At 46.9% G+C, this 18,611-nt stretch overlaps 1 protein-coding gene across 5 annotated transcripts in view; it reads left to right on the top strand.

Annotated features, from left to right (window-relative positions):
* The window catches only part of DGKG (diacylglycerol kinase gamma), a 202,566-nt gene that overhangs the window by 68,149 nt on the left and 115,806 nt on the right, over positions 1-18,611 (top strand). For 2 of the 5 annotated variants that reach the window (XM_081831101.1, XM_081831103.1), the window contains exons 1-9: positions 1,280-1,374; positions 2,032-2,154; positions 6,814-6,931; positions 8,685-8,773; positions 11,814-11,930; positions 12,875-12,967; positions 14,477-14,536; positions 17,143-17,222; positions 18,368-18,442. In XM_081831101.1, coding sequence (XP_081687227.1) covers positions 1,303-1,374; positions 2,032-2,154; positions 6,814-6,931; positions 8,685-8,773; positions 11,814-11,930; positions 12,875-12,967; positions 14,477-14,536; positions 17,143-17,222; positions 18,368-18,442 — 827 coding nt within the window. In that variant the 5' untranslated portion in view covers positions 1,280-1,302. Of the gene's footprint in view, positions 1-1,279; positions 1,375-2,031; positions 2,155-6,813; positions 6,932-8,684; positions 8,774-11,813; positions 11,931-12,874; positions 12,968-14,476; positions 14,537-17,142; positions 17,223-18,367; positions 18,443-18,611 lie in introns of those variants that run through there. The other 3 variants (XM_081831122.1, XM_081831113.1, XM_081831108.1) reach the window with 3 other exon arrangements.

Below are 18,611 nucleotides of genomic sequence, written 5' to 3'. Positions count from 1 at the left end.
TCAAATTCCCCCAATTTCTACACTGTTTCTCACAAGGCAGGCTTAAATAACCACTCTGACCAAGCTCTAGTTTGTCAATGCCATTTTTAAAATATGGCGCAGAACTGAACCCATTCCTCCATGACTCTTTAAGTATCCACATGTGGCCTGACCAGGGTAGACATCGAGGGAACAGGTCTTCCTAAAATCTTCCTCTGCTTCCTGAAAATGCCCACCCATTCACACAGACCAAGACTGAGGCTGATTCTCAGCTCCCGAATTACATTGTTTTAATCAATGAATCTGGGACTCAGCTCGATCCACCAAGCTCTTTTTTGTTGGAAATTCTGCTGAGCCCTGTCCCCACTGTTTAGCCCACTACCTTACCTCCTATTTATAGTCTCATCTGTGGTTTTGCAATGAATTTTTTAAAATTTAAATAAAATACAATTTTTTAAATCCCTCCTGGGTTTTAGCTTGCTTATTTTGATCCAGCATTCTACCTGGTGGAAGTAACACTTTTGAACGTTGCTTCAGTTCACCAACGTGTCTCCCCAGATCAATCTTAGTATGAACATCTTCGATGATGCCCAAGAGATACAAATAAATGCTTCCTCAGTTCAGCGTGTTTCCGAGCAACTCTAGGTGCACTGATGCATTTGCATCCAACAATTCTGTGAGGTTTTAAATAAAGCCTGACCTTGGTACTAAACAAAAAGCCTCACTCACCAGGCAGATATAGCTCTTATAAATTTCCTGTTCACAGAGTCCTGGGCTCAGATGCCCAAACAAATCTAAGTTATAGAGCTAGGACATGAGCTAGGACCGATGCAGTGGCCCTACATCCACCTGTAACTGACCCCTAAGGGATATAGATGGATCCCAAACTGCTAAAGCTGTGGGAATGAGGAGGAATAAAAGAGGGAGGAGAGAGCTGCTTTGGTTTATAAGCATTTAGGAAGCAAGAATCACAAAGAAGAAAACGGGTTCCTTCTATGCTGAGTCAAAGTGCAGAATTGAGGAAGGAAGGTGAGTCCAGGGGGGTCCAAGAAGAGGTCAGTGTTCAGTGAGCTTTCTGCATACCCCTGGCTTATCCATGTTCTGTGCTTCTTGTGAGCATCTACTCTCCACAGAGCTTTGTAGTCAGGGCTGAAATAAAGAGCAGAGACAAATGATGAGCTCCTTATGAAATACCAGTATGTTACACTGCTGCTTCTCACGCTCTGCCCTGGCCATCTTCCCACAGGGTTTGGTTTTGAGTCTTGCTCTCGAAAACACATCTTCAGTGGTTCTCCCTCATCATCCCTTGATGTTTTCTAGGAGATGGACCGAATTGTCAACCAGATGCTTCACATTGCCCAGTATCTGGAGTGGGATCCCACGGAGCTGAGACCTGTAAGTTTCCAGAAACAAGGGGAGACGTCCAAGTGAGCTTCCAAGATGAAAGCAGGACACTCAGGATACAAATGTTTACCGCGCATGCTCTCCCAGACTCACCCTCTTATAGGCAGCTCCTCTGGGGTCCTATACCTTGACTTCCGCCTTCTCTGATAGGAAAAATTAAAGACATAATTCAAATAATAATAATACCTAATAATGCTCCCTAACCTTTCCACCAGAGCTAAATTTTTATAACAGGGGTTCAAGGAATTTAGAGATAGAATTTTAAAGATTTTCTCAGTCACCGGATAATAATAATTACATTTGGGGGTTCCTGTGAGTCAGGTATTAGATGAGACATTTTATATACTTTTTCTCTTATCCTCACTACATTGCTACACACGTAGCAATATTATTTTCATTTTATAGGTAAGCAAAGCCGAACCCAGAGAGTGGGGGTGGCTTGCCCAAGTCCACATAGTCAGGGCAGGGCAGGGCATGGACTGGCCTCCTCACCCCTGTTTGCTCCCTCGCTGCTCTGCCCGCTGTAAATCAGAGGACAAAGGGGTAAAACACAAAACAGATAACACAGCAAAAGAGAAAGAAGGGGACAGAGGGAGGCAGGGAAGTGCAGGATGAAAGTGGACAATTGTTGCTCTCTGGGTTCTGCAGATACTGAAGGAGATGTTGCAGGGGATGGACTATGACCGGGACGGCTTTGTGTCTCTAGAGGAATGGGTCCATGGAGGGATGACCACCATCCCACTGCTGGTCCTGCTGGGCATGGACGACTCTGTAAGTCAGCAAGCCTGAGCTCAGAGAGCTCTTGTCTTTCAGAAGCATCAGGTTCCATGTGGAAATTAATATCTATATATGGCCTTGGCTTCTGTCCCAACTTCCCCAATGGGCACATCATAGGCTCTAGGCCAGCCTCAAAGCCCTCTCTTTCCACCTGTTAGTGCCTGGCATATATTCATTCATTTGACTGAGGACATTTACTAAATTAAATAAAGATACTGTTCTGAGCACAGCAAGGGGACACAAATACAATATTCCCCTACCAGAAGCTTAGACTCAACCAGGTGGGGGAGGGGGAAGTCAAGGAAGAATCCCATCTTTTCAACAGATTAGGTAAAAATACACTAAGAGTGTTGACGAAAGAAGGAAGGGAAGGAAAGATACCGATCTGTCGCAAGGTGGAGGTTATTCAGATACTATCTTATTTAACCATCAAAACAACCAGATAAGATACATATTTTTCCCCAATTTATATAGATGGAAAACTGAAATTCTGGCCCTGAAGAGCCAGAATTTATTTGCACTTGACTCCAAAGATCCCATGCTTTCTAAACCTCCTACACTGAGGAGTAAGAAAGTGGGAAGAAGCCTTGGAGGTCATTTGGCCTGGTTCGAAGTACGTGTGGGAATCTGCTATCTCGTTCTTGAGTGTAAAGGTCAGGTCCTTAGAGGATGTTGGATCTGGTTCTCAAGGATGGGTATGATCTGGCTATTGGAAGATGATAGAAGAGAAAGTTTATGGCTGGGAGAAAAGCTTGGTCAAAGTCCTAAATGAAAGAAAGTTCAGGGTGTATTAGAGAAACCTCCCAGTTTGATCAGAGTAGGGGATACATACAGAGGCTTAATGTGAAATCCATGGTAATATATGTCTGCATCTGACCTAGTCTGCTTATCTTGCAAGGGAAATAACTTCCATACACAAGGCAGGAAAGATAAGAACTAGATGGTGGTAAATGCTTAATGTCACAATTTAGTGACATTAAGCATTTACCAGGACAGTTACACAGGTTGTGGACAACACCTCTCTGAGATAACTGAAATGCCATAGAGAGGAAGTTCAGCTGGGTTAGCCCTAGCTGGCTGCCATCACCCATAATGTCTCCATCTGACTGTTCTGCAATTCAGAAGCTGAGCCTCCATTCCCAACACTCAAGAACAAAGAACCCTGCAATCATCTCAGCGTGTCCAGTTCTTCCCAAGTGCTAAGTAGAAATCAAGGAACCAGGAGCTACACAACTCCTGCCTTATTCCTTAAGACCCAGAAAGTCAGAGCTGGAAAAGATCTTGGTGATGCACGCGCTGGTCTCTTCATTTTACATACGGAGGGCCAGAGAAGTAAAGGAACTTGCCCCAAGACACACCCAGTTAGTACCAGAGGCCAACCTCCATATTCCAGAAGAGCACACACCTCATTCAGTGATTCCTTACCAAGAACCTACCATGTGTAAGAACCCACATGAGCTAGGACATGGCGTGCTCAGATAAGGAAGGCATAGTTTCTGCTATTAGTACTTGAATCAAAGTGGAAGTTCCAGCATTCCTGATTTTTTCTCTGAAACATGGGAATGGAGATGAGACATTTTAACCACAAGGAAGCAATTTCTATTTTCAATTCTGTTTTGGACTTGCTAAGTCCAAGGCGTGATGCAACTCTTTGCATGGAGGGGATCCACTATCATATGGCTGGAGGAGGGAGACCGAGACTATTTCTTCAACATTACCCCCAGTGTCTTCCCCAAATGCCAAACCAACCTTGTAGAAGAGCATAATTTACATCAGTAAAGTGGCAAACAAAAGCAAATGTGAATGTAGTTTTTAAGTTTTACGCATTTATTTTTAAATATGCACTAAATTGTAAGTTTTTACATTTAATATTCAGGATTCTAAAGAAAGCATCCCTTAGTGTCTTAAAAATCACATTGCCCCTTTAGCTTTTTCAAAACCCACGTGTGGCCACTAAAAAGTCTGGAGATCTCTGAATGGCACAGATGCATAGGAGAAACAGTCTGCCTCCCGGGTACCTGGCGGGCACGTGGGAGGTGACGCCCACACCCTGCAGACTCCGCTGTGTGGAAATGAAAGGGCCACATGATGGCGCTGTAACCCAAGCAGAAATATTACTTTCGCCTTCATCTGGGTCCCTTTGCTTCTAACCCCCGTATCTGTGAAAATAGTATCTGAGAAAAGGAAAGTCAGCTGGTTTAGTTAATAAAGGGATTTTAGGGTAAAATGCCAGCCCTTCAGGCTAGGCGAAGAAGCAGTGCTGAAGAGTGCTGTAACTTCCCTTCTGTCCATAAAGGAAAACCCTAGAATAATATATAGGTAGGGGAGAGGGATGAAAGGAGCATGGATTCAGGCCAGCAAGACCCCCAATTATGAAATCAGTTGCTTGTTATTTTATAGTCTTGGACTGTTTATATAACTTTTCCAGGGCCCTCTTTCTTCATTTCTGGTATAGGTATAAATCTACCTCCTTACACGTAAGAAAACACTCTACTTATTTTGTGTTCCCTAGTATCTAACACGGAGAGAAACTTAATAAAAGTTTTAATTCACAATGTGTTAAGCACTGGATTAGGAGCTTGACTTACATTATTTCATTTAATTCTTACAGAAATCCTCTGGATGTTTATCAAATGAGTGGATGAATCAATCTTTTCATGAACCATTTAATCAATTAGTAAATCTGTTTACTAAAGTGGAAACCATTAGATAAGAAGACTATTATTCTGTAAAACTCAGACCTTGAAAGAAGCAGGGTTTTGAGGTGGTGAGAAAGAAAATGCTTAGCCCTCCCCCTGGAGGAGACCAGCATTTGGAAAAGCAGATGGGCCTCTCTAGAGACCATAAGGAGCACAATCTGGGCACAAGAATGGATCTGGCTGCTGTGACCGGCCCAAACCAGAGGTGCCCAGAAGTAGGAACTGGGTGTGAGTCCAGCACACTGACTCTGTGTACCTGTCAGTCCTCCCCACCTTATTACAGTAGTTCTTACTGCACTTAAGATGGGCCCAAAGATGTTAATCTTTTGATGGAGCCCAAGAGAAAAGTTCAGGGACAACATACACGGAGACATGTTCCTGAAGCCACAGCCTCCAGGGAGGCTGTGCTCCCAAGCTAGAAGCTGGAAGATCTAATCACACCTAGCAATGTGATTTTTAAGACACTGAGGGATGCTTTCTTTAGAATCTTGAATATTAAATGTAAAAACTTACAATTTAGTGCATATTTAAAAATAAGTGCATAAAACTTCCGATTAATACAAACTACGTTCACATTTGCTTTTGTTTGCCACTTTGCCGATGTAAATTACAGTCTACTACGAGGCTGGTTTGGCATTTGGGGGAGACATTGGGGGTAATGTTGAAGAAATAGTCTCTGTCTCCCTCCTCCAGCCATATGAGAGTAGACCCCCTCTCATAGGTGGTTGGGTGAGGCTTGGCTCAACTCGTGGATAAGGATGAATTGGCTTTTGGGTCAAGTCAGGAGGAAGTGGTTTAAACCTCTCTCTATCTCCGTCTCTTTACTATTTTATCAGTGTACAGAAAGTTGAGAGAAGTATATTGTTTTTACTAAATGACTTTTTCCTGATTACAAAACCGGTACATGCTCACTGTAGAAAATTTGGAAAACACCGAAGAGAGGAGAAATTAGAGATTAAAATACATCTGTGGTACTGCTAACAGTAGCTAACCTCTGTTAACAGTTTAGTGACACTTCTTCCCATCCAAGATCTTCTGTGAAACTGAGATTATAATATATCATCAAATTTGCATGCTACCGTTTTCACTTAGCATTGTATCATGAGCACATTCCCATGCCATTAGATAATCTTCTTAGTATCTTTTTGATGGTCAGTACAATAAATGATATGGATATACCACAACTAAACTTTGGATAATATTGCAACTTCAGGATATTTCCAATTTTTCATTATTTTAAACAGTGCTGGATTAAACATCTGGCAGAGCACAAAAATGTTCATCTGACATCCAAAAATTATTTCTTTGTGGGGGAGGGGGTTTCCTGGGGGAGCTCAGTCGGTTAAGCAGCCAGGTCTTGATTTTGGCTCAGGTCATGATCTCAGGGTCCTGGGATCAAGCCCCATATTGGGCTCTGTGCTCAAGAGTCTGCTTCTTCCTCTCCTTCTGCCTCTCCCTCTGCCCCCGACCCCTGCTCATGCTCTCTCTCCCAGATAAATAAATCAAGAAAAATTATTTCTTGTGCTCACTTCAGCAGCACATATACTAAAAAAATTATTTCTTTAGGATAGACCCAAGAAGGAGAATTTTTAAGTCAAAAGTTATAAACATTTAAAGGATGATGATGGACAGATGGATGGATAGATAGAAGACAGATAAGGAGTTTCTGACTTACCCTTCTGCCAGCCACATAGGAGAGGTCTTATTTTATCCCCATACATACATTCCCACTCAGATATCCCTGATTTTTCATATTTGCTAATTCTAGAAGCAAAGGCCTTTGTTTTAATTTGCGCTTCTTTTAACCCCTAAAACAGTTAAATAAATGACTATCTTGTCTTCCATATATGAGAAGAGTCTTTTTAGAAAAAAGAGAAACCTCCAGGAGATGCCCCCTGGGGTCTGTTAGCACAGGGCTGCCCGCTCAGCATCTCCTTCCCTCGTATCCCTGCAGGGCTCCAAGGGGGACGGGAGGCATGCCTGGACCATGAAGCACTTCAAGAAGCCCACCTACTGCAACTTCTGCCACGTCATGCTGATGGGCGTTCGGAAGCAAGGACTGTGCTGTGTTTGTGAGTCAACTTCCTTCAAACCCCTTGCCCCAGCAATGGCCCCGCTCTGCACATACTGGAGCCATTCTTAGGGACAGTCCAGGGCTTGCTGCTTCCTAGCTTGAGGAACCCACAGCAGGGAATAAAGCAAGAGCTCTATGCCCTGTTTTTGTGTTGTCCACGTCAAACGGACAAACGCTGTCCTGTTGTTGGAATCCTACCAAGGGCCACTGAGCCCTAGGAAAGAAAAAAGGTTAACATTCACACAAAATTTTAAAACATCTCACACCAATTTTAGTTGGGTTTTGCTGGCGAATGTTTATTTTGCTGAAGCTGGGGGGTTGTTACTAATAAACTATAAAACTGTATTGTGTAAACGCAATGGAAATTACAACTCTCCCTTTGTTTCTCTTTATAATCCATTTAGTAAAGTCAGACAGGAGAGGAGGAAAGAAACATCAGTGAGAAAGGAGGGAAGGAGACCAGAAAGGAGAACCGGAGAAGGATGGAGGGGTGATGTAGGAAGGAGACTGGAGAAGGGGGGGGGCGCGGAGAGGAGGAGAGACTACAGCGCAAAGGCTTTATAGGGCCCGGGGCCTGTGGCGCACTCACCAACCACCTTACCACAGAGGCAGCAAACACTCCGCCTGGAGCCACCAGAGCCTGGTGAGCTGCCGCGCAGGAGAGCCCCTGGGTGCGGATCAGGCCGCAAAACTGTTTCATCTGAGCATGCACACGTGAGCTAGGCAGCAAGTAACATGGCCACAGAAGTCACCTTAGCAGAGCTGGGCCCTGGTCTGCCAAGAGCCAGCACCAGTGGGCAAGTGAAGGGGCCACCTGTCCTTCCAGCACCCAGTCACATCCAGCTCTCACACTTTTCTTTTTTTTTTTTTTTAAAGATTTTATTTATTTATTTGAGAGAGAGAGAATGAGAGACAGAGAGTATGAGAGGGAGGAGGGTCAGAGGGAGAAGCAGACTCCCTGCCGAGCAGGGAGCCCGATGCAGGACTCGATCCCAGGACTCCAGGATCATGACCTGAGCCGAAGGCAGTCGCTTAACCAACTGAGCCACCCAGGCGCCCTCTCACACTTTTCTTAAAGAAGAACCCAGTCTCATTCCTAGTGGGTTCCAGGCCTGTGGGCCTCTGCTGTTTGCATAGTAGTAAGAAGTGGTAACAACCACAATAATAATTTATGGGATAGCTATTCTGACACAGACACATAGTGCTTTGTACAAATTATCTCATCTAATGCTGTAAAAGCCTTTTAAAGAGAAAGAGAGGTCATTTTATCCCAATTTTATACAAAACCCTGAATTTCAGAGACGTGAAGAAAGTTACCCACAATTATGTGTGTGGTGACCAAGGGCAGAGCCAGAATTCAGGCCCAGGCCTGCCTAACTCCGAAGTGAGGAACACCCCTGGTCTTTCCGTTTGCTCCCCAGAATGCATGGCATTGGCATACTGCACAGGCAGGCCCCTCCCGTTCCCCTTAAGCAGAACGTGCCTTTCTGGGGGATGTTTTCTTCCTGCATTCACACTCCACAGTGGAAGGCGGGTGTGGTGGGGTAGAGGGTAAAGAAGCATGTCTGGGAGAGAACTGTGGACTCTTCTCACTGGGCAATTTCCATTTGGAAAGCCAGCTCCGTGTGTCGCCTGCCTCTGACCAGCCACCCAGAGGGAGGCACGATTCGTGGTGGGGGGGGGCGGGGTATGGCTGGACCTTCCTAAGTAGCCACTCACAAGCAATTTCCTTTTTTTTTTTTTTTTTTCAGACTGCAAGTACACTGTCCATGAACGCTGTGTATCTAAAAACATTCCTGGATGTGTCAAAACATACTCAAAAACCAAAAAGGGCGGTGAGGTTAGTGATCCCTATTGCCTTGTTCTACTGCATGCTGCATCCCAGGCAACATGTCCATCACCACGGACTCCTGGGCAGGAAGCTTTTTCAAGTCCCTTCCTTGCCACAGGGACCACCCTTAAATCATCCTGTTCATCCATCAATCCATCAGCATCTCCCCGGTGCCCACCGTGTGCCAAGCACTGTGCTAGGGGGTATCCAGGTTATAAGATGGTCCCCAGCTTGTTCCAGAACTGTGTGGTCTTGTGGGGGAGAGACAGACATGTAAGCAAAGTATAAACAACTGAGATGTATGATCACAGTAGGGCTATGTGGGACAGACTGTGGAGACACCAAGGAGGAGGCCTGGGAAGGTTCCCCAGAGGAAGTGGCATCTGAGTTGTGTCTTGAACCCAAATCAGGAGGACTTCACAAGGCATCAAGGAAGACAAGGCACCCCAGGCAGAAGAAGCCTTGAGTGCAAGGCATGGAGACAAGGCATAGTCTAGGATCTGTACTTAGTTTGGTGTGACTGGGACAGAGGATGCTTCAAGGGAAGTGACCGGAGATGTGCCCCAGAAGTGGTAGGTCCAGCCTGGGGAAGTTCTCGAGAGGCCAGCTGAGGAGTCCAAAAGGCGCCTCCCGCACAGCAAAGGGGCCTCTGAAGAGCTGTAAGCACAGGAAGAGACACGAAGAGATGATTGGGTTTGCAAATCAGGTTAACTGCTCTGACCGTGGGGCAGGAGAGAGATGGGGGGCGGGCGAGGGGGACCAGAGCTCCTCCGACAGTTCAGGTGAGAGGCAGTGCCACACTGAGGGCCTGCCTGGGGTGGGGTCTGCACTCCCTGCGCTCAGTACTTGCTGACTATGCAGCAGTCCAGCCGTGGTGGTGTCTGTGCTCAGGGTCCCCCGACCATGCCGGCTGTTGCGTATTTTGATTGTCCCCTGGCTAAGGTAGGGGAGATGAAGAGAGTTTGAGACATAACTTGGAGGTAGCACCACCAGGACTTGGTGATGGGGACGTAGGGGATGGGAGTGAGGAAGAGGTCAGGAATGGCTCCCTGGTTTTGAACTTGGCCATTGGGTGGTGCCATTCACAGAGTCTGGAAATAGACTCTCCTTAAAATGAGCAGGGGAAGGGCACTCTGAGTCCATTCATCCTGAGTCGGGATGATTAGCGGCAGGAAGTGGCATCCAGCCTTGCACAGAAAGACTCGAGAGAGAGAAGGGAGCCTCCAGGACACGCATGCGTGCCTCATGAGACGCCACATGGTCTCTTGTCCACTCCTGCACCACGCCCATACACACCCTTTTTCATGTCCATACCTTTCACCAGGACACACCACGTACCTCCTGGGCTCAGGCCCTGAGCCTACACTCTGGCCACTTGCACACATGCCACAGAGGGAGGCCGCTGATGGGCCAGCAGGGCACATTCTCAATCTTCTTAGTCTCCAGGGGCAACCCAGGTCCTTCACCATCTCTTCTGATCCCAGAAGAGGATGGGGAAGGCAATGTGGTGGTGAGACACAGCCGTGGACTTGGAGTCAGAAGACCTGGCCGTGAGTCCCTACTAGGCCACTTACCAGCCTTGGAACCTAGGGCCGGTCACTTAACCTCTCTGATGCGTCATGTTTTTACTCTGCAAAATGAAGATAACCAGAATCTCAGAGCAAATTCAGTGCGACCATACAGGTGACAAATTGATCAGCAAACAGGATATTTTATACCTGGGGGGATGTGCAGGAGAAGGTGAGAAGCTACAAAATAAACATGACTCATCTTCTAGAGCAACAATTTTACCAAAAACCTTTAGGGAGGAGGACATAGTAACTTAATTGATAAGTAATTTTACAGCTTTTATTTAATACACACAAGGATGGTATGGTGCAAATATTCCATGTGTTTTTAATATTGTGTTTGTAGTTGGCCCTTCAGGCTGTGCTATATCTGTAGAGGCCATGTCCTCTCTGTTCTGCTGTTGGCAGTGGCCCTGGCAGAAAATTTTGAGAAGCTCTGTAGAAATCCTAGACGGAGCTACCTGAGGGCTTAGACTCCCGGAAGTTGGTGTCACGGGGCACTTTGGCTTCACTTACATACATACACGTACACGGACTTTCCCACCTGCTTCCTAAGTTCCCGAGTTGCACTGCTGGCATTTCCTGGTCAGGGAGCAGGTACAACCAGCTCTCGAGGAAACAGATACGCAAGCCGCTGACTGCTGAACCACACTAACGTCTTTGTACTCTTTCCTTTAACTTCCTTCTAGAGTGTTTCTCAACCTTAGCTGCACATTATAATCATGCAGAGTGCTTTAAAATAAACTAATGACGAGTCCTGTCTCCAGAGACTCTGATTTATCTGGTCTGGAGTGAGGGCTGTGCATTAGGACTTCTAGAAACTCCCAGGTGTTTCTTACGGGCTGAGAGCCACTGGCCTATAGAAGACGGGAGGGCGAAGGGAGTTATCCCTCAGCGGGCACCTCCAAAGGGCCAGAACTGTGCCAGAGAGCCTCTTCCATGTGCGCTCTCTTTAAATCATCCCAGAAAACCCAGAGGTGGGGCTTATCATGCCAATTTCTACAGATGAGGGACCTGAGACTCAGAGAGGTCCAGGAACTGGCCCCAGGTCACCCGCCTGCGAAGTGGAAGGTCAGTGACTCCAACCAGCTCTGTCGGCGCCCCAAGCCCTCTAGTGCTTGCCTGCATCGCGCTGCCTTCCAGAAGAGGGCGCACACAAGCACACCACTCTGCAAAGGAGTTCTGCAAGACAGATGGACTGCCAGACAAGAGGCTGCTCAGAGGCTTGCCTGCCAGGGCGAATGAGCCATTCAAAGTGCAGGCCAGGTGGTTTTTCGTCGACTTTGATTAGCACGGCCATGGTCAGGCAGGGAGGCACGGAGTCCGTGCAGTTCAGCCAAGCAGCCCCGTGCCCACTAAGTAAAACCCGCTGAGCGGAGTGCAACCCCTCTGCCCTCCCCAGCCCCGCGCTCCTCTCAGGCCCCGGGCCCCGGGATGTGGCTCTGCAGCCTCCCCTGCTATCCTTCCCTTCCCTCCTGCAGGTGATGCAGCACGCGTGGGTGGAAGGGAACTCTTCCGTCAAGTGTGACCGGTGCCACAAAAGTATCAAGTGCTACCAGAGTGTCACGGCGCGGCACTGCGTCTGGTGCCGGATGACGGTGGGTCGGCGTGCAGGGTGGCCCTGCTTCTTGCCGGTGTGTTCTTGCTCAAGTTGCGGCCAGGGAGCAGCGGACGTCCTGCCAGAGGGCATGAGCAGAGCTGGGGCGGCAAGACTGGGAGGCCCAGAGCCCCCGTTCCAGGCTCTAAGTCCAACAGTGCCGCCAGCGCCTCTCCAGGCTGCCTGGGGAGAGGGCGACCCCAGAACCAGGGGAGCGAGAGCTGCTGAAGGAGAAGCGGGCCGGTCCACTCGCTGCCTGTGTGGCCAGGCAGCCGTGAGCAGCACCCGACCGTTAACTCACCTGGTTGTCATCTGGAGCCGGGGGCGCAGAGTAGGCACACAATGAGGCACGAGAGCCCCTGCTCCTCAAGGCGTCGCGGGAGGCACACCCCTTAGAGCAGCCTCACTCCACGTCCCCTCCGGACACCTGACGCTGCCCATGCTGCCTGCCAGAGCCAGCTCTGTGTCCTTGTCTTGTCCCCCTGATCAGGTATTAGCCTCAAAAAGGATGTGTCTCCACATGAGACTGCAGATCTCTCAAAATGCACTGGTTGAGTCTTGGGTTTCACTTCCAGCCTCTTGCAAGTTCGTTCAACAAGATCTCTTTCCTTACAGAGGCTCAGAGCCTAGGGAGCAAATGTCCAAGGGGGTTTCTGGAATCCACATGGCAGTGCCACGCTGAAGGGTCCCAGGCCTGCCCATGACCATTTCACTCCAGCAGTCGTGGATGGCACTCGGTCTCCTTTCTCTGCTTGCAGCCAACGTGGCACCCCTGACCACACCACACGACACACGCACACTCATGCAGCTCTCCTACCAAAGCCAGCAGTGCATAAGGATTTGGGGGAGCATCGCATAGCTGTCTCCCCAGCAAACCTCTGAACCCTCATACCTGGCATTGCCTCGGTCGGTTTCACTCACTCTCTTCTTCATTCTTCCCTCCAGTTTCACCGAAAATGTGAATTGTCAACATTGTGTGATGGTGGGGAACTCAGAGACCATATTTTGCTGCCCACTTCAATATGCCCTGTGACCCGGGTAAGTGGTGTTGCCCCGCCAGGCTCTGGGCTCTCTGGGTTCATGGCTCAGATGCAGGCAGCATTCAGACAGTCACATCCCTCCGAGGGTTTCCGCACAACTCCTAAGGAGAAACCATTTGTGTTTTCGCTACACGTTTGAAAGGGCAGTGCGGCACTCATCAGATTGTGACAGAAAACTCCTCTGACTGGGGCTCACTGCTGGCCTTCTAGAATGCTCCACGCGGCCCATCAAGGAAAGCACATACATTCTAAGCACCTTGCCAGCAGAGCACAGCTGCGGGAATTTCTGTCATCACCTGCATGTGGCTAGGCCTCCCAGGCCTCCCTTGTCCCTGTGAGCCTGTCTCTGTTGTCTAAACATGAACTTCTCCCTCCCTTGAGGACTCCCACTTAGGTGTCCCAACCCTGTTTGGAGATGTAAACAGGACAATTAAAGTCCCTTTATCTCCATCTGAAACTTTCTGTCTCTTGTGTTGGAGATTCCTCTTTTTGACCAAATACCAAACAACTTAATCGTCCCCTTCTGTCTTCAAGATGTTGCCAAGTCCCATTGATCCCTCCTATCTCACACTTGACTTGACCAGCTACTCTGTTTCATGAAAAAACTGAAGGAAAAACACCACTTTGGTACCTACTGGGTTCGAAATACACTAACTCTGTGACCCAACACGTCCTCCTTTGTATCTGCCTGAGAAATATGAGCACTTATTTCACCAAAAGATCTGCAGAAGAATATTCATATCGGTTTTGTTCATAACAGTCAAAAACTAGAAACCAGCTAAATAAATGATCGCTGACAGCAGGGGTCTAAGGCATATCCGTGGAATGGAATCCTGCATTGCAGTGGGAGAGAGCCATGCTTAGCTGCAAAAGCATGGACAGTCTCAAGGATACAATGCTGAACAAAAGAGGCTATACTCAAAAGAAAAAAATAAAAGACTCCCTATGATTTCATTTATGAAATTCAAATGCCAGGAGTTATGTTTGAAGAGACTGTACTTAAAAGGGCATACATGTATATAGAAATTCATCAAGCCGGAGATTGAGATTTGAGCATTTTACCATATTATGCAAAATAAACCTCAATAAAAAATAATAAACACTGAAGAAAACAAACAAAACTAAGAAAAATGACTTAGTATCACATCATTTAGATAGTGCTGAACAGAGAAGCCAGATCTAAGACCATGCTTCCCAGAGCTCAGGCTTCTAAATCAACAAACTAGATTTCTGCCAGTTTCAGTGTTTCTTCTCCCTAGGTCTGTTCCAATGTCTCCAAGTTAAAGTCAGAGCAAAGAATGACAGACGCCTGGGGAGTCCTAGAGAAACCCATAGGGGAACATGTCTTTTTTTTAGGTCCAAAGCCCCATTTTGAAAAGCTCCTCCTGACTCTATATTGGTTTTATATTCTCTTTCTTTATATTAACTATTTGTTTTTCTTCTGATCTCTCTCTTTTTTTTTAATTAGGGCATTTTTTTAAAAATATATTTGTCTTTCTTGTCACAGGACAGGCAAGGTGGGAAGTCTGATGGCAGTGTGTCAGCCAAGGGTGAACTTGTAATGCAGGTACCTCAGCGAGCCCCAAGTCCAGTCTCTTGTTCTAAGTATGTCCAAGGCTGCCTGTGGGGAGGACAGGGTTTGGGTTCTAGAGAAATAGATCTCAGCATTTGCTTTCTCATCTGTCAGTTACATAATTACATCACACAGGAGGGACAATTTATTTCCACCTTCTGGAATTATCTTTGACCACCACACTGTTGGCAAATGGTGAAAAGGGAGGTTGGCTGATTCCATTGCTGGTCAAATTAACTTTATCACCTTTTTAGGAACAAGTTATGTAAAACTTATTGAAAATATGCAATGGGTTTTCCAAGACTGTCAAGTTGTTTCTAGAATATGATCTGCCAAAACAAAGTTAATCAGATCCAAAAGTTCTTCTTTAACCTTAAATATATACTTAAGAATGTATACTTAAGAATTTTTTAAAAAGATTTATTGATTTATTTGAGAGAGAGATGGAGACAGAGAGAGTACAAGGAGGGGGAAGGGCAGAGGAAGAGGGAAAGGGACAAACAGACTCTCCACCAAGCAAGGAGCCTGATGCGGGACTCCACTCGAGGCCCAATCCCAGGACCCTGAGATCATGGTCTGAGCCAAAGTCAGACTCTTAACCAACTAAGCCACCCAGGCGTCCTTTAAGAACTCATTTTTTACTTGGGTTCACCAAGTAAAAGTATTAGAAAAGGAAATAGTGGGTCTTGAAATTAGTGTGTCTTAAAAATTAAAACATAAGCAATAATGATGGAGAAACCATAGTAATATGGGATAGCTCTAGACACTTTGAAAGGCAGAAAGTCAGGTGGAGCAGACACACACACACACACACACACACACACACAAATACACAATGAAGGTATACCAGTTGTTTACAGCTGGCCTCCATCTGGTTATCCTGCATCTGTTTTGATTGAGAGTGCCCATGCTGTACAGATCGTTAAATATTTTGAATATCATCCCCGGAGGTCACACAGACAGTCACCCTGGGCAGATGAGAAAATTCTTAAAAAATCATAAAGAATGCTGCTGTCCATTTCAAACAACATGGTACTGTGTTAGCTCAAATTTTAGCTTGAGATCTGGAAAGGTAGGCATCACACATTGAATACGGAATACAGCTACACCTCCATATCAGTCTGTCCTTCAGCTGGATCCACAAGTGTTTATTAAGTACCCACTTCCTGATCCGGTGTCATGGGATGCTTGGGAGGAGGGTTATACGCACACCTGCCCTGCTCCTGAGGCATTTAGAATCCAGTTGACATTTTGAGACATTTACCTAAGAACACATGAAACAAAACCCACGTGAACGGACAACAAAAGGAACCCAGGAGATATTCCATGCTTCAAGTGCAATGGTTTTGGTTGCAGTGATCAAGGAAAGCTTCATAGAGGAAATTGCTCTTGAGTTGGGCCCTGAGAATGAGAAGTTCTTTTTAAGAGGTTGAAAAGAAGGAAGTGGGCTCTTCAGGGCATCAAGGAGGAGAAGAAACCAGTGTGAGCAGGCCCCCAGGGTGGGAAGGCAGGAGACACACTCACTGGAGAGTCAGAGCCAGGCTTGACTGGGACTGCCGCTGAGGGCTTTAGCATTTAAGAGGCAACAGGAGATTGGGGCTGTGCTAAAATGCCATGGATGCCACGTTAAGAGATTTGGATTTTATCCTCTGGGCAACAAGGTGTCATTAAAGGTTTCTGAGCAGAAGTGGCATGACTGATGTCCCAGGAAGGAACTGCATACAGGCCTTACCTGAGGTGGGAAAGGCCCGAGCAGTGTGGGTACCATGGTGACTGCCAGAGATTAAGGGACATTCAAGGAAATAATTGGCAGGATGGGGTCTTCCCTAGATGACTAGCCAACTGATAATAGTATGTTTAAGAGAAGCAGTGAGCCGGGAGAGAGGACCAGTTTTGTGGGGACAGAAGATAGGTCAGGTTCAGGCATGTGAGTTTGCAGTGACGGTGAGATGTCTGGTTAAAAGTATCCATTGGACAGTGAGAAATATGGAATCAGGGCTCAAGAGAAAAACTAGGGCTGGAAATGTGGATTTGGAAGATGCTGGTGGAAGTGATGGTTAACTTCACGAGTGTTATTTGGTTGATGTGTATGACCAGAAGACCATAACTTCTAAAATTATATTCAGTTGTATCCCTCACGAAGTATAATCTTGTGCTTATAGGGGATGCCTGGCTGGCTCAGTGGGTGGAGCGTGTGACTCTTGATCTCAGGGGTTATGAGTTCAAGCCGCACACTGGGCATCAAGCTTACTTAAAAAAATAAATTAAAAAATATATCTATAATCTTGTGCTTATAGCCACAATATCACACCATTGTTGAATCATTTAAAGCTATGGTGCCATTGCTGCATCTCTGATCCTAGCCTCAGACTCCTGTCAACATTAACACTGCTTAGGTCCACTCAAGTCAAAGACACTTAGCTGCTTAACCCCTCAGAAAATTCAGCCAGTGGACAAAGACCTACCTCCTAGCTCCCTCTCCTCCATGCTGGGAACTGCTTCCCGTCCCCCTTTTCTGGAAGGCATCTTAGCGTCAGCTCTCGTCTCATTCATCCTCTTGGCTGAAAAAGAGCTAATTTCTTTTTCTTTTACCTTTGAAGTATAAGATCATCCCTACCCCGGGTACCCACCCCCTGCTGGTCTTGGTGAACCCCAAGAGTGGAGGGAGACAAGGAGAAAGGTATGTTCTATTCTTTTTCAAAATGGAGAGGCTGAGACAAGTTCACTCGGGTTTTTTCTTCCCCTCAACAGGGCGGACTGCAGAGCCAGGCAGAACTGGGTTCCCGTCCCAGCCCTACCCCCGACCACTTTATGACCTGGATCAACCAACTGCTTAACATCCCTGTGCTCTGGTTTCCTCCGCTCCTCTCATAGCTCCGTTGTGAGGATTAAAGTAGACACATGCTTAGCCTCGGGCCCATCACGTGAGCCATTATTATGGCTCCCAAGTTCCGACCAGGTTCTGAGACGCCTGGTTCCTTCCCAGCCTCGCAGGGCCTTTCTTGATTTAAGAGGAATGGCAGGACTCACCTGATTGGGACCTCCTGGGCTGTCCAACTCCTAAGAAATGAGTTCGTTCCTTCCTCAGTGAAGGAAATGCCCAGTCTCCTGGAAGCACTAAGGGAATGGGAGGAGAGAGGGAAAATGGGTGAAGCAGTTCTCTCCCCCCACCCTGTTCAGTTCAGGGTAATGGACAGATGATGCAGTGATCTGGAATCCGGGTTTACAAAAATAATAAGTAGGGTTAAAGTGAGAACTATGAGAACCCCTGCTCCCTAGTCCAGGGGGCAGGGCACCCCTCCTGAACTGACCTGATTAGTCTTAAGCTGGAGCCTTGACACCAAGCCTACAGGTGGTCACTGCCCCTGGCTTCCCCTCCCCAGCCCCACCTCCTGCATTGCCTCCTGATCCCAGAATTTTGGGGGGGGTTTCCATAGAGGGTTCCTTGTTACCTTTGTGTAGTCCACAAAGAGCAGAATTGTACTACCTAGAACATATGGAACATTTGGGAGGAGGACTGAGCTTTAGGAGAATAGAAGTTTTATTCATCCGCAAGGGAGGATAGTCCTGGGGTTGAATGCTACAATCTTAGATGGTGGGGAGGCCCTGAGCCAGGGCGTGAGGGTGTGAATGAAGCCAACTGGACCTGAAACTTCAGGGTCTGCAGGGCCTTGTGCAGTCTTCTCCCCTCTTGGGTTTAAATGGACCCAGATTCCCGCCACCAGTGGGCTCCAGAGGTGTTTGCTCTACTGTGACTTCTCACGATGACATTCTCCCTCTCTGTCTCTCTTTCTCTCCCTCTTTCTTTTTTTTTTTTTTCCATAGAATTCTTCGGAAATTCCACTATCTGCTCAACCCCAAACAAGTTTTCAACCTGGACAATGGGGGGCCTACTCCAGGGTATGGAGAAACGATCGTTACTTATCTCTCCTCCTCCCCTTTTCATCTGAAGAAGATACCTTTCTTTGGCACCCTCCTTGTTTCTTTCATCTATGGACTTATCCTTCCTGCCCTTTTAATCTTTTTGTCTTCATTTCCTCACGTCTACACTTACTTACTCCTGGAACAC

The sequence above is a fragment of the Leptonychotes weddellii genome, chromosome 1 (assembly GCF_054177405.1).
Source record: "Leptonychotes weddellii isolate Sample4059 chromosome 1, ASM5417740v2, whole genome shotgun sequence".
In the NCBI taxonomy this organism is placed as follows: Eukaryota; Metazoa; Chordata; class Mammalia; order Carnivora; family Phocidae; genus Leptonychotes; species Leptonychotes weddellii.
Note: the sequence above shows the minus strand (reverse complement) of the source record. Positions and strands in the feature narration are given on the sequence as shown.